Below are 16,013 nucleotides of genomic sequence, written 5' to 3' on the forward strand. Positions count from 1 at the left end.
AACAAATCAATTTTAATCACACAACGGTACCCATAGGCGTAGGGAGTATAGGGCCAGAAGGGTCAGCTGACCCTTCTCAAATTTTCATTCTAACTCTTGATTGGTCAACCATTCCATATAGATAGATATTATATACTTTAATGACCCTCCTAAGAAATGAAAAGTATGCTTCTTCGGCTAATCAGTTTCATCTTTGACCTAATTAAATACATTAATTATTTTCCTTTTTTACTATTTGATGCTTTCCTCTTTCAATTTCTATTAATGCAAATGGAATCACAATTAATATTCTCCAATAAATCAATCTAATTGTCAAACTAATCAGTATCATTCGTCATGTAATTTATCAAGGTATAAGGTAATTATGTAAAGAATTCATTACATGAGCAATTGTGTTAGTAAACGATTTTTTTTTCTTCAATGTAATAGCTTGATTATATTTTGACCCTCCTAGATGAAATTTCTAGCTACGCCACTGACGGTACCGGTAAAATTTTGTCGTCTCATTAATACTCACACAACATAATAAATAGATATCAGTTGTTCAATGTTAAATCACACAACGGTCCCTATAAAATTTTGTTGTCTCATTAGTACTCACACAACATGTTCATATTTTTCTGTTGTATGATAAGTTAACCAACAACAGTATGATATTACTTTCGTTGTCTGAGTGTTATTTTTCTGTTGTGTGAGAAGTTAACCAACAACGGTCCCTACTTACTTCTGTTGTCTGACCACATCGACACAACAATTGAATGCGCCGCATCCAATTTCTGGCATTGGCATGCGCAGAATTGGTGCAACGGTTTTAAGCATTGCGTTGTGTCTATGATATTCACACAACGGTGAAACACCGTTGTGTGAGTGTGCTCATCACACAACATCGAGATAGACGACAGACATGGTCCACATCACACAACAGATTTCCACCGTTGTGTGATGCAATTTTTGTAGTAGTGTGTAGTGTATTCATTTTGGTTTTGGGAGTTTATACAATTCACTGGAGGGCAATAATATGATTATTGGGAGGCAATAATATGAGTATTGAGGGGCAATAATATGATTATTGGGGGGTAATAATATGGTTACTGGATATTATTAGGGGCAATAAATTCAGAGCTGGACTCCCGATTCCGGTCATCGGTTGCCCGATTCCGGTCATCGATTGCCTGATTTCGGGCCGGACTCCTGATTCTGGTCATCGGTTGCCCGATTCCAGTCATCGATTGTCGGATTCCGGTCATCGGTTACTGGATTTTGGTCACCGGTCACCAGAGTCGGGTCACCGGACTGCCACCGGAGTCAAGCAAGGTCTCCAATAACTTCTTTCTCTAAGTGACAAAGAAGGAGATGGCAAAATTGTCCCAAAAATAAATAAAAATGAATTAAAAAATATTTAATTGGGTATTAGGGAAATAATATCTTAGAGTGTTTGGGTAAGTGGGCAATCTCTTAGAGTGTTTAAGTAAGTGGACAATTTTCAAGCTAAAATTGGGTAAATGATCATTTCCCCCTTCTTTTTTATCCATTGTATTGAACCCCACCGAATTGCCACAATTCTATTGGCCTACATCGCCAAAATGACTATACAATAATTGCTCTGAAACCTACTACTAGCCTTCTGGGTGCCCATGTTTCTAACGCTAGCTTGAAGTTGATGAGAACCAATTAAATGTATTTCTAAAACTGCTTGTTCTAGAACTCTCATAGTTCACCTATAAATATAATTAACCTAAAGAGTGAAATATTTGGTGCGAACACAAATCTGCATTTATCTACAATTCTACTACTTGGTGATTTGTTTGAATTTTGTAGAGAATGGTTAAATTTTCTGAGGTGTCGGAAGGCCAAGTGGAAAATGAAGATGGTGCTATAGGATTCAAAAGCCTAATCAAAGTGTACGTATATTAATAAACGAATCAATGATTTATCAGAGGTACACACATTATACATCTATATAACTTTTTGGTCTTCATTTTTGTCAAATCAATGATCATTTACATGTGCTTTTGTTTTCTTATCCATCTTTACTCATTTTACCACCAAAAAAAAAAAATTAATTTACATATACATGGGGTAAATCACCCCTATGCATCACAGTTTGAGAATTTTGGTACCTAAGCGGAAAAAGTGGACTACTGGTAGAGAAACTTTTCTCTATTTGACCATTAATTTGTACTTAATCAAAGCCTCAATCAAAATGATCTGGCTGCACACACCACCACACCACAAAGTGATGAGCGAGTGACAACAAATGTCACGTTTTTAGTAAAATTCAAGGGAAAATTATTATTTAGGCTCATTTAACTGTTTTGCTATTTCAGGTTGAATTCAAAGACAATAATTTGAAGTATCATGTGATGAAATGGCGAATAAATCCAGCTACCAAGTAATCAATCTTTTTGCCCAGTACCATTTGGTCTAGTGGCATAAGTCTCATCTTTATAAGTGGGATGTTGTGAGTTCGACTCACAAAAAGATTAGTTGTTAATATGATAAAAAAAAAAGTAATCAACCTTTTTTTACCAGTTACCAAACTGTCAAAATTGTGACACCATGCAAGAGTCATTTTCCATATTGTGAGACTTCTTTCATAATTTGTTAGTAGATTTCTTATTATTCTCAACATATCCATTTAAATGGGCTAGAACAAAATTATGCCTACTACATACGATTCTTTTCTAGAAAATTTCTTAATCGAGAATATTTCTTCTATTAACATTATTATGCTAGCGTGGTTTGACAATTGTACTGAAATTTTTTTTTGCATAAAATTATGTACTTTTTTTCGATGTTGTGCGTTCATTACTCCTGGTATTATAAGTGTAAATTATTTCAGTCCACCACTGAAATGACTTTTCATCACTAAACTTGTGTGGTAAGTATTAGAAGAATTTTTTCACAGATCATTTTTCTTAAGTGAAACTCTCGAAATATGGCAATCCGAACGAGAAGATACTCCGGTAGAGAGTAGCTCAGTTTGTTCAAGACCTACAAATTCTGGGCTTTTCCGTATAGGGTAGGTGTAAGTGGCGGAGCCATGCCAGGACTGCAATTCTGGGGTGCAAAATTAAATAACTATTTTTGTTGATGCCTTGGTAGCCTGGTCGATTAAACAGTTTTCTAACAACTGGTTTATGATTTATTGATCTTGCTGTGTCTTTTGTTACGAAATGCATAAGCTAACAACATTAATAAAAGCATTAACCAAAAAAGAAATAAATTTAACTAAATTGATTGAAAACCTGTGTAATATAGCACCAACTAGACTCCTAAGAGAAATTTTAGTTACACACTTCCAAATACTAAATACACACAACATCGTGGTTCAACAGGAGGAGGTTGAGGTGCCGACACGGCGGTGCTTTCTAGTGGCGGAGTTGATGACAGACAAAACCCTTAAGGTGGAGGCTCTCATCAGTACTATGAGGAGCTTATGGATCCCTAAATCTGAGCCCTCTGATCGATCAAGGATTACTGCTTGCTCGGTTGGTGGGGATAACAGGTTGCTTTTCTCTTTCAAAAACGAGGCTGATCTGAAATGGGCGCTGAAAGGTAGCCCATGGTCCTTTGATAAATCGCTGCTGGCGGTGGCGATCACAGATGGCATGGAAGACCCCCTACAGGTTTCTCTTCGTACCCAGTACTTTTGGGTTAGAGTTAGGGGTTTGCCGCCGGTGTATTTGGAGGATACGAGAGTCGGGAAAACTGGTCGGGTCATCGGCCAAGCAATTGGTCAATTTATTCATGCTGTAAGGGGAGTTGGACCGCTTGGCGTTTTCTTACGAATTAGAGTTGGGATCGATGTTGGAGTTTCTTTGAAGAAGTGGATGATTTTTCAGCCGGCAGGATGGCCAGAAAGCAAGCGTTTCGATCTAGAGTACGAACGGCTACCTCACTTCTGTTTTTTCTGCGGCTTGTTGTCACACACGGGGAGGAGTTGCCCTAGACGGGTGGCGGGGGAATTGACGGAGCCTGCGTATGATGCCTTACTTAATGCTGAAAGGAAAGAGGAGTGGCTCCTTGCTCAGCAGCGGCCTTCGTTGCACGAATCTTCCTCGACAGGTGGGGGGTGCAGGTTCGGTTTAAACCCTAGGAGGAGGACTGGGTGGATTATGGCGGCTCCTGAGATGCCGGTTATTGGGCTAACAAGGACCAGGGAGGAAAGAGATGAAAACGAGGTGGCGAAAGAAGGAGCTAAAGGAGATGAGATGGAGGTGGAAGGCCCAGACAGCGGTGAGCCTATGGTAGAGGTAAGGGCGGCAAAAAGAAGGAAATCTGCAGTTTCGGGTGGTCGGAGTGGGGTTCCGGTGGGGGAGAAGGGAGGTGGCGGTGTCTTGCGGGATGTACCTGTTATGGTTAGTCTGCGTCGGCATTAATTGTGCATTCACAGAGGGTGGATTGTTTTGGTAAGGCATTCGACGGTAATCATAATTTGAATTCTGGGAGTTGTTTAGATCCCAATAGCACGCAGCTGACTTCTCGGCAATTAAAAGATTTAGATGTAATGGAGATTTTGCGGGAGAAGAATACGGAGTTGACTGCGTTGCCGTTGAGTGTTTTTGGGCCTAATACAGCGGTAGGTAGTTGTGGGACCTCAACTCCTTGCAAAATTAACTCTGACATGGAGGGTGTAAAGGTGGGTGACGTGCATGGAATGGGAAATGGGAACGTGCATGGCAAAGTGGGGTTTTTGCATGGAAGAAAGAATGGGGGGGTTTCGCATGCAAAGAAGAAGGTGGACATGCAAGGTGTGAAGGGTGGTGTTTTAACTGGCTTGGTGCATGGGGACGTGCATGATTTGGTGCATGGAGACTTACATGGTATCCAGGACAAGGGTGTACTTGGCAGAATGACTAGGGGGTGCTTGGAAAGTATTGGATCTCCGAAGAAAAAGCAAGGTAAGACAACAAAGACGGGGTTTGTGCTACGCAAGGTTTCTGCTTCACCAAAGATGAGTCCAGGGCGTACTCCTGATCGTCCCTCCGTGATGGGTCGAAGCCGGACCCATCACGAGCCATGAATGCTTTATGCTGGAACTGCCAAGGGATTGGGAACCCTTGGACAGTTGATGGGCTAAAAGGGTTGGTGACCCTTCACTTTCCCAAATTGGTTTTTTTATCAGAGACTAGATGTACTGTTCGTGAAATGGATTCTGTTCGTAGAAAGCTTGGATGGCGAAATGCGTTTACTGTTAACTGTCAGTTTGTTCGGAAAAAACATGGAAAAAGAATTAGTAGAGCTGGTGGCCTTTGTTTATTATGGAATGATGATATTACGGTGTCTTTAAAGTCTTATAGTGACAGTCACATTGATGTTATTGTTAATGAGATGTCAGGGCACCAGGTTTGGAGATTCACAGGTATTTATGGGCAACCCAAGGTGGCAAACAGGCACCTTACATGGAATTTGATAAAGAATCTTGGAGGCCAAGGTAACTATCCGTGGCTTCTCGGTGGGGATTTTAATGAGATACTTTCTTCAATGGAAAAAGAAGGTGGCCCGTTGAGAGGGGAAAGACAGATGGATGGCTTTCGTGAAGCTCTGGAGGTTAGTGGTTTGAAGGATTTGTTTTTCTCGGGGCCGCAGTTCACTTGGAGGGGGAATAGAAATGGTGAGGAGATTAAAATTCGGCTTGATCGATTTGTTGCAAATCCAAGCTGGTTACAAATGTTCCCGGCAGCAAGAGTGGTACACTTGAATCCCAATGAATCAGATCATCTTCCCATCTTAGTTCAAGTTCGATGCAAGAGAACCAGAAGAAAAAAGCGGAAAAAGAAGTTTCGTTTCGAAGACTTTTGGCTTCGAGAGAATGATTGTAGAGATGTGGTTGAAGCGGGATGGGAGACTGCTACAGGGTCATGCCCTTTTACAAAAGTTTGTAACAAAATTTCAAATTCAAGGGAAATGTTGTTAAGTTGGAGTAGGACTCGGTTTGGTAAGCTACGAGAAGAGATACAAATGGTTAGAGAGAAATTGGCTGCTTTTTATGATAGCACGTTGTCCTCTCCTTGTTTGGAGGAACGGGTTGCCCTTGAAAAAGAACTGCAGGAGCTTTTGCAAAAGGAACAAATTTTTTGGCAACAGAGGTCTCGTGTACTTTGGCTAGCCGAAAGTGACTTAAACACAAAATATTATCATCAGAAGGCTAGCAATCGGAAAAAAAAAAAAAGAATACTTTGAAGGGACTTTTCAATGAGGATGGAGTGTGGTGTAGCGAAGAAAAAGAAATGGAGGAGATTATTCTACGTTATTATGAGAAGTTGTTTACTTCATTAGTGCCTACTCTGGGTGAGGGTGACTTGAGCTTTGTGACAAATATACTCTCTGATGAGGAGAATACCCGGTTGAATAGTGAGATCAAGGAGGAGGAAGTTTATAAGGCTTTGAAACAGATGCACCCCTCAAAAGCTCCGGGGCCTGATGGCTTTTCCCCGGCGTTCTACCAACAGTTTTGGGACGTTGTGGGATCGGATGTGGTGGAGGCAGTGAGACAATTCTTGAATTCCGAAGACCTTCTCAAACAGATCAACTGTACTTGGGTAACCCTAATTCCGAAAGTGAAGAATCCAGAGTTTGTCCATCAGCTTCGACCTATCAGTTTGTGTAATGTTATATATAAGATTGGGTCTAAAGTTTTAGCAAATAGATTGAAGCCCCTCTTGGATGATATCATCTCACAACAACAGAGTGCCTTTGTTCCCGGAAGATTAATTTCGGATAATTCTTTGCTTGCATTTGAGATTTCTCACTGTCTCAAGCGTCGTAGAAGAGGTAATGTGGGTTTTTGTGCTCTTAAATTGGATATGAGTAAGGCGTATGATAGGGTTGAATGGGATTTTTTGGAAGCAGTCTTGGACAAATTGGGTTTTGGAGCTACCTGGATTAGATGGACTATGGCTTGTGTTCGTACAGTAAGCTACTCGTTTCTCGTGAATGGTGATCCGTGTGGCAATATTTACCCTTCTCGAGGACTTAGACAAGGTGATGCAATATCACCGTATCTATTTCTTCTATGTGCTGAGGTGCTGTCAAGAATGATCAAGGAGGCTGAGCGTAATGACCTTATGCATGGAGTTAGACAAGCACCTGCTATTAGCCATCTTTTCTTTGCAGATGACTCGTTCATTTTTTCTAAAGCAGAGACCACTGATATCTTGTGCATGAGAGATATTTTCCAGAAGTATGAGCAGATGTCTGGGCAACAGATTAATTATGAGAAGAGTTGCATATCGTTTAGCAAGAATGTTCCGAGATGGAAGCAGGATGATTTGGCTTGTGTGTTGGGCGTGAAAAGGGTGGACAAGCACGATAAATATCTAGGTTTACCTACAGAACTCAGTTACTCTAAAGATGAGGCCTTCCGGTACTTGGTTGATAGAGTGAGGACGAGGACGCAGGGTTGGAGAAACAAAACTCTAAGCACGGCAGGGAAAGAGGTGTTAATAAAAGCTGTGGTGCAGTCTATTCCAACATATGTGATGAGTTGCTTCGAATTACCTAAACACTTATGTGATGAGATGCATCGACTGATGGCTCGGTTTTGGTGGGGAGAATTTGGCGCGGAGAGGAAGATCCATTGGGTGGCATGGGACAAGCTCTGTGCACCAAAGAAGGAGGGTGGCTTAGGGTTCAGGGACATGCACTTGTTTAACACGGCCTTGCTTGCTAAGCAAGGATGGAGGTTAATCTGCAGGCCGGATTCTTTGCTTGCTCAGGTATTTAAGGCACGTTATTTTCCTAATACTGATTTCATGCATGCTGTTTTGCATAAGGGTGCGTCTTTTTCGTGGAGGAGTATTATGAAAGGGAGGGATTTGTTGAAAAAGGGGTTGAGATTTCAGGTGGGCAATGGGGAGGATATTTCGATTTGGAACGATCCATGGGTGCCTCTACCCTATCGTTTCAAACCTTTTTCCATCCCCATGCAGGGTGCGGAGGATCTTAGAGTTGTAGATCTCATTGATGAGGAGACTGGGGATTGGCAGGAATGGTTATTACATGAGCTATTTACACCTATGGAAGTTGTTAATATTATGAAAATCCCTCTGAGTCTAAGTGGAGGGATTGATAGGCTTGTGTGTCATTTTGATAAGAAGGGGAGGTATAGTGTGAAAAATGGATATCATGTGGCTCGTGTTATGGACACTTTGGAGAGGACGACATCAGGCTCCAGCTTCGGGGCAGATCGTGCAAGGTTATGGGGAAAGCTATGGAAAGTTAACGTACCTCCTAAGGTACGTATGCATGCATGGCGTCTGGTCAAGGGAATGTTACCCACTCGAGCTACCCTAGCTAAGAGGGTCCAGCTCTCAGACGTGAGATGTGTGTACTGTTCTAATGGTGTGGAAGATAGCCTACACTTGTTCAAAAACTGTGATGCCTTGAGAACTTTCTGGATGCATAGTTCGCTCGAGTTACAACCTGGTAAGCACCCCTCTATTGTTCTTGACGTTTGGTTTTGGTATATGGTTGATGCACTTAATGGTGAGAAGCTGGAGTACTTCTTGATGGCCCTTTGGGTGGTTTGGATGGAGCGAAATAATATAGTTTGGAAAGCATCAGTTTCCAACCCCACTAACATGCATGCATGGGCTAAATCATTTCTTCATGAATATAAGCAATTACATAAACGTCAAGGAGGGAAGGCTAAGAGATCACTTATCAAGTGGACTTGTCCACCAAGAGGAAGGTTGAAAATTAATATAGATGGAAGTTTTTGCACAGAAACTGGTGGTGGAGGTGTAGGGGTTGTGGTCAGAAACTTTGAAGGAACGTGCATGGCTACTTTTGTGCGACCTTTTCACTTTGCACAATCAGCCATTCATATGGAGGCCGAAGCTCTTAGGGCGGGGTTGTTAATTGCAATTCAACAGGATTGGAAGGAAATTATTGTTGAAAGTGACTGCGTGAACTTGGTGAGTGCATTACGTGCAACTGATGATGATTTTTCGAGCATTGGAAGGATCTTGGATGATTGTAGAAGGTATGTTAATGCTTTTACTTTATTTCATTTTCAACATATATGTCGCGAAGCAAATGGTGTGGCCGATAGATTAGCCCACCTTGCTAGATGTGGTAATTTAGATGCGTTTTCTTTAGAAGAGACTCCTGTTATTATTCAGGACGTTCTCTGTGAGGATCTTTGTAATCTTTCTTGTGTAGCTCGGGGTTCAGGTTATATGTCCCCCCGATGCAAAATTTTAATTCAATAAATGGAACCGGGCGTGGGGCTGAGCCTCCCAGCTAGGCTGGGTTCCAAACCCTTTTCAAAAAAAAAAAAAAAAAATACACACAACATCAGATTTTATGGGCACGTTAAATTATCAAAAAAGACATTTATATCAAAAATAAAGAAACATAGTTGGAAAATTGATGTAGGACGAGATTCAAATTATTTTTCTTAATATTATTTTTCCTAACTAGGTTTCCTAAGCGTAATATTTTTTAGTATTTAAGATTTATTTCTGATTTTTATTTAATAAGGTTTAATTAGATTTCCCAATTTTAGTTTACAATAAATTGTTCTTTATGTTTTCTAGTTGTATTAGGTTTATGCTATGTGCCCTATATAAGGTACCTCTTAGATTGTAATTTTGATTCAAGTTATCAACAAAAAACTAAATATTAGAGAAGTTTCTCTATGTTTCTTACGACTGTGCCTGTAATTGCTAGTGGATTCTAGCTCATCTCATATAGTTTTCGACACTTGACGGAGCCTCTTATTATCGTGTTCATGCTTCCTGCATCATTTGGTATCAGAGCGGGTATCGCCCGCTCCTTAGCAGATGACTATCCAAGGGAGAAGTTCACTACCACCAACCTCAACGACGATGGTCGTAAAGTATCTATCAAAGAAAGTTTCGTTGAAGAGGAACATGCCAAGGGATTTTCCCTAAGACAACCTCATCAATCCAAAAAAAAAAAAAAGAAGAAGAAACATGGAACGTTGGATATTCGCAACGCCGGATTACGATGACTTCCGAACTACATGTATCATCAAAGACAAGGTATGCTCGGTAATAATTGACAATGGCCTATGAGAGAACTTTGTAGCTAACAAAGTTGTGGATTATTTTCAATTACCGACAGTGAAGCTGAGTGATCCATATTGAATTCCATTTGGGGATGATGAATATGCACAAGTAACAGAAGTTTGTAAAGTTCCTGTCTTTATGGGAAAATTTTATAAAGAAGAGATTACTTGTCATGTGATTGACATAGACGACACTAATGTGCTTTTTGGAAGACCATAGCATGAAAGCATCAAAAGTGGTTATTGCAAAGACAACACATATTTATTTAGGTGGGAGTCGCACAAAATTAAAATCAAGCCTGGAAGGAAGAACATCAAGAGAGGTATGTGAAAAGGAACATGAAGAAGCCACTTTGAAGATTGAAGAAAAACTCATTAAAGACAAATAAGCAGATTCATTCATCACATCGATATCCATGTCATGCATGCCTAATTATGTTCAAGATCAACCCAAGGAGAAGTCAATGCCCATTCCTTTTCAAGTGGAGGAGTTCAAGTTTCAAGATGCTTATTCTAAACTTGTCTACGGTATTGCATTCATGGTGATACCTTTTAATTTTGAGAATATTGAAGTTGACGGCTTATCATGTTTTATTCCTACTAATGATCAAGCTGCATACAAGAGGAACTGGAGGTCGAGTTCTTTTCAAGTGGAGGAGACTGATGTAGGATGAAATTTTCGCCAATTTCAACAAAAAATCTCAAAAAGAAAGAAGTATCTTCAAATTAAAGAAAAATAATTTGAATATTGGAAATTGGTATTCAAATAGGCTTCTTAATGATGAAATTAATCATAAATTACTCTTTTGGATATATCGGGATTCTCGAGCAAAATCTTGATTGAGATTCCAAACGTAATATTCTTTAGTATCTAAGATTCTATTTCTGATTTTTATTTAATCAGGTTTAATTAGGTTTCCCAATTTTAGTTTACAATAAATTGTTCTTTATGTTTTCTAATTGTATTAGGTTTATGCTATGTGCCCTATATAAGGCACCTCTTAGATTGTAATTTTGATTTAAGTTATCAATAAAAAACTAAATATTAGAGAAGTTTCTCTATGTTTCTTACGGTTGTGCCCGTAATTGCTAGTGGATTCTAGCTCATCTCATATGACTTTCGACGCTTGACGGAGCCTCTTACTATCGTGTTCACGCTTCCCGCGTCAAAAATACTATTCCGTTTTGGAGTTTTCTTCTTCTCTACATGAATGAAGATGCAAAATTAGAATCCTAGTTAGAGTTAACGACACTAATCGATGAACATCTATAGTTTTAAAGAAAATCGGTAACATCGTAATAGATTTTGATATTGGTGTTTCTCAACCCTCAATTAAGGTATGACTTCTCTATATTTGATTGAATTGTATATACTACAAAATTTATGTTTTTAATTTCAATTGTTGTTTGATAAACTACTGAAACTTGTTTTTCATGGCTTTTAAATTGTCCCTTTGATCACCACGGCTGTAGATCCTTCCACTCCCATTTCGTATGCTCCTTAAACAGGATGGAGAAACGCTTAGCAGGATTGCCTGGTCATGATGAAACACGGAAGGCACATACCCATGTCTCAATGCCAATCCTCTCTGTCCAAAATTCACCTTCCAACATATCAAAACTTGCTTGCATCCCTACAGAAGTTTTTCGCATCCACTCCTCCATGACACTCTGGATCCATGAAACCCATCTCTCAAGATTTCTCTTGCAAAGTGCACACATACCTTCCTCTCATCCAACTTCCATGTATTACCTGTGCCCACACCCTCGTCCACCTTAATTACTACCACCAAAGGCATGCAAGCAATGGTGCAAGTTTGCTTAGGAAAGCCATCTGATACCCAAGCAATGGTTTTTCAAGTTAAGATGGTAGATAAATAAAAAACAAAAAATAAATGTGTATTTAGTGAATAGGTATGGTGCATTGTGAATGAGATAGTTTAGGAAGTTTGGAATTGTGCAAATAAAAAAGTTAATAGATGGTGTATTTAAGTAGGATATGTATGGTGTATCTAGTATTTAACAATGTGTGAATAAAATTTACGTCAAAAAATGTAAGAGTCCTAATTATACATGTATATTGAACCGATAAGGGTAACCACTATCTACAACTTCATCAGATAAGTGATAGATTACAATGTTTTGATACACAATCAATATTTCAAAGTAAAAAGTAATTTCTTTACTAAAATCCAGAAAGAATTACATTTTTCTTTCTGTCTGTTTTATTTTACTTGACATAAAATAAAAATAACTTTATGCCCCAAACACCTCAGTCTTGCAGTTGCAAGAAAATGTGAACAGTGGAAAGAAACATGAACGAGGCCTGACAAACGAGAGCAAACAAGAAAAAACATGAGCAGTGGAAAGGAAACGTGAACAAGGGCATTGCTTTCTGATGGCGCTGGAAAGAAACGCAAGTCCATTTATTTGATTTGTTTCAATCAGCATCTTGGACATGCATGTTACACTCATCTATTAACTATTTCCTTTCTTTTTGCTGATATATGTTGGTGAAATTACAATAAAATTATAATTTCTATATGAGAAACTCGTTGACAATAGGCTAAGGCACGGGTATCTCTCTTTCTTTAAGGAGATTCAAGCCCTCTGCGGAACAATGCCAGTGCACCAGAAATCTCTTGACTTGTCCCCTCCAGGATACAACAGCCTAACAACAAGTTGTGTGGCTCACACCAATCTGCACAAATTGGAGGAACCCAAAACTCCACCAAAAGAACACATTTCTTTGGCCAAAAAACACACAAGACACTTTGGGGGATTTTTGGAAAGAAAGTGGATGGGTGAATAGTAGTGTATCGTAATAGTATTACGTAAAAACAATGATGTGTTTGAGCATGCAACAAATGGTGCTATTTATAGGCTCTTAGGACACTCCCTACCATTAATAGGGTAGTAACCAAAAGCCATAGGTTACAAGAATTAAAACCCAAAATAAATCAAAATAAAACACCATGAGTTACAAAATAAAATTCAAAATAAATTCTGAATTTAAACACACAAATAAATTCAGATTTTAAACACAAAATAAATTCACCCAAATTTAATTTCAATAATAAATAAAATATTAAAATGTAACAACAATATATCTACTCTTTTGTGTTGCAGCTGGTGAATTTGAGGTCACTCGACTCAAGCTTTGAGATGAAGGTAAGGGGCTGAAGGCAGCAGATGATTCTATAGGATGGGTTTAGTACAGAACCTCTCATTGAGTTCATGAAATCCACTGATGGTGCTTTGACACTGATTAGACATTCACGTGAGTGTCAGGAGAAGCTTATTTACAAGTTATGAAAATAAATAGCTAAACATATTACAAGTTGTTAAACTACATATAAGCTTTACTAAACTCATGTTTAAGTTACAAAATGTAATAGCTAGATGATCCAATATTTTGTTTACACCAGTTTTTTTTTTTTCCTTAAAAGATGATCAAAGGGTTTCACTCATGCCCCCATGGTGACTCAGTGTCACAGAAACTCATTTAACACTACTAGCAAAAAGAGCTATACACATTGATTAAAATCAGTGTGTATAGAACCTAATAGCTACTGAAATCTGTATGGGAAGCCCAATGGCTACCCTACACTCACAGATGCTACGTCTGTTTCATTTGGTGCCGTGGTCTTTGGTCTTCCTCCACTGATAAAAAAATCAGTGTGAATCTTTAGTGGGACCCAGCTCTACACCAATATCCGGTATATACCATTAAAAGTCTTTGGTATTTAACATCAGTGTGAGAACTGATGAGATTTAAAAAAATAAAAAAATTCATCTCTTTTATACAATTATAATTTTAGCATTTTTTTATTTACATAATATGATATTAATTAATATAATTATATTTAGTGATAATAATTAGATCTAGATCTTGATCTCGATCTCGTCTCTCTCCCTTTTCTTGGGCTTCCGGTAAGTCTCTTCGAGGTTGCCGATTAGGAGGAAGGTCTTGGCAAACTTATCGATGTTGGGGACGTTATCGTTTTGAGAGACGTAGATTCCGACCAAAATTTCTTCAAAGTAATCAAAACCCACAACTTGGCAACCATCTTCAATCTCAACTTTGTGAAACCCAAACTGAAAATTAACAAAAACCCACCACACAAAACCCAGAAACCAAAAAGATCACAGATTGAGAGATTGCGACATTGGGAAGTTGGGGCCTTTGGTAGATCGGAGCCTTCCAGGTTGAAAATGATGTCGAACAAGCAAAGCTATAAAATATAAATGAAAAAGTAAGTACATATATGAAATCAGATGCCAAAACAAAATCAAAATTGTGAAAGACAGTACCTCTTTTGCAACTCTTTCTTCACCATTGCAGTAGATCAACCAATTTTATTGAGGAATCACAGTAGACAAAAGAGATTGAAGGAAAGAGCCAGCCCGGTAGCAGAGAGAGAGGAGAAGAAGAGTTAAGAAAGGGGCATTCAAAAATATGAGGCTGAGGAGAGATAGAGATTCGTTTCTTTGATCAATAAGGGAGGAGAGAGATTGGAGAAGTAGAAAGGTCTCCGTGCTATTAATTCTTGGGAATTGTTTTGCAAAACTCTCACTGATATCCGTGTGAGATTGATTCAAAACTCACTGATATCGGTGTGAAATTAATATTTGATGTTGTTGTTGATTTCTAAATAAATTAATATCAGTCCATTTTTTATATTCCTCAACACATACTGATACCAGTATGTATTAACAACGATAATACAACTGATATCCGTGTGAAATTAATATCTGATGTTGTTGTTGATTTCTAAATAAATTAATATCAGTCCATTTTGTATATTCCTCAACACACACTGATATCAGTATGTATTAACAACTATAATACAACTGATATCCGTGTGAGATGCAAACATGTCACATCGTATATGTCAATCAAATATTCACACGGATATCTGTGGAAAAGTAGCAATTGTAACAGATATCTGTGTAAAACTTCATACAGATATTTGTTGTTATTTCAAATTCACACAGATATCTGTGTATAAATGTTTTACACAGATATCAGTATTGACAAAATACTTGGTACATACAGATATCTGTGAGAAAATCTAGACACACTGATTTCAGTGAGTAAATGTGTCAGTATTTTCATGTATGGGACCCACTCATTCAATTCTCACGGATGTCTGTATCTACAAGTTAAAACCCACTGATTTTTTATCAGTGTGAATGTCAGTGTGTTTAAAATCTGTGTGTGTTGCTCTTTTTGCTAGTAGTGTAAGTTGAGAAATATATAGCTAGAGGAGTTACAAGTTGTTGAAGTACAGATAAACTTCACTAAAATCAGGGGAGAGTCAAAGAGAGGAAAATAAACAAACCAATGGTTATTCCAGTATGATGTGGAATCTATCATCTTTGACTACGTCAAAGATAGAAACTCGATCGACATCCCTACCTTGGCTTGTATCTTTACAGATCGATAGATCTCTAGAACTAAATAAGAGGTTTGGATCCCATCCTATAAATTCATCTTTGGCTTCAAAATCCTTAATTTTCCCCAATGTTGAGTAATTCTGGATATCATATCATCGGCAGATCATCCCAACCAGTCAGAGGGGTGGAAATATTTGGTGAAAGGTGATCCAGAGACAGACACTCAAAAGGTTGAACCGGATCCCCCAGACCTGGATTCAGAGACACGCCGGACTGTTAAAAAGATGATATTTGACCAGAGACAGAAGCAGATGGAGTGTCCCAGTAGTGATGAGATCCAGGTGAAATTGGATTGTAGTGATAAATTTTCTTTTTCAGCGTAAGTATTTTGTAACTCACTTAGTTATTTTACAGATTTGGATTTTGCACCTGCATCTTTGTATTTACAGAACATGCAGTTTCCCCCTAGAGTTGTCTTCACCATACTGAATGGTTCAAAGTTTTGAAGGAAAATCAAATTGTAATGAATCCAGCTGGGAGCAATAACTTGTATAAATACTGCTACTGATATATA

The 16,013-nt window shown here is 38.6% G+C and overlaps 1 protein-coding gene across 1 annotated transcript; it reads left to right on the top strand.

Moving 5' to 3' along the window:
* The first annotated feature begins 5,151 nt into the window (after positions 1-5,151).
* On the top strand, positions 5,152-10,949 carry LOC112198938. The gene is made up of 4 exons (XM_024340022.1): positions 5,152-5,884; positions 6,283-8,989; positions 9,766-9,847; positions 10,944-10,949. The coding sequence occupies exons 1-4, from the start codon at positions 5,152-5,154 to the stop codon at positions 10,947-10,949; spliced, it is 3,528 nt and encodes a 1,175-aa protein (XP_024195790.1).
* The last annotated feature ends 5,064 nt before the right edge of the window (positions 10,950-16,013 follow it).

Source organism: Rosa chinensis, chromosome 4, assembly GCF_002994745.2.
Source record: "Rosa chinensis cultivar Old Blush chromosome 4, RchiOBHm-V2, whole genome shotgun sequence".
NCBI lineage: Eukaryota > Viridiplantae > Streptophyta > Magnoliopsida > Rosales > Rosaceae > Rosa > Rosa chinensis.

Bases quoted from the DNA above. Each gene is read 5' to 3' on its own strand.
- LOC112198938 (XM_024340022.1), top strand. From the start codon at position 5,152: ATGGATTCTGTTCGTAGAAAGCTTGGATGGCGAAATGCGTTTACTGTT. The intron at 5,885-6,282 runs GTAACAAAATTT...TTACTTCATTAG, and splicing joins ATGCCCTTTTACAAAAGTTT to TGCCTACTCTGGGTGAGGGT. The intron at 8,990-9,765 runs GTATGTTAATGC...ATTTGGTATCAG, and splicing joins ATCTTGGATGATTGTAGAAG to AGCGGGTATCGCCCGCTCCT.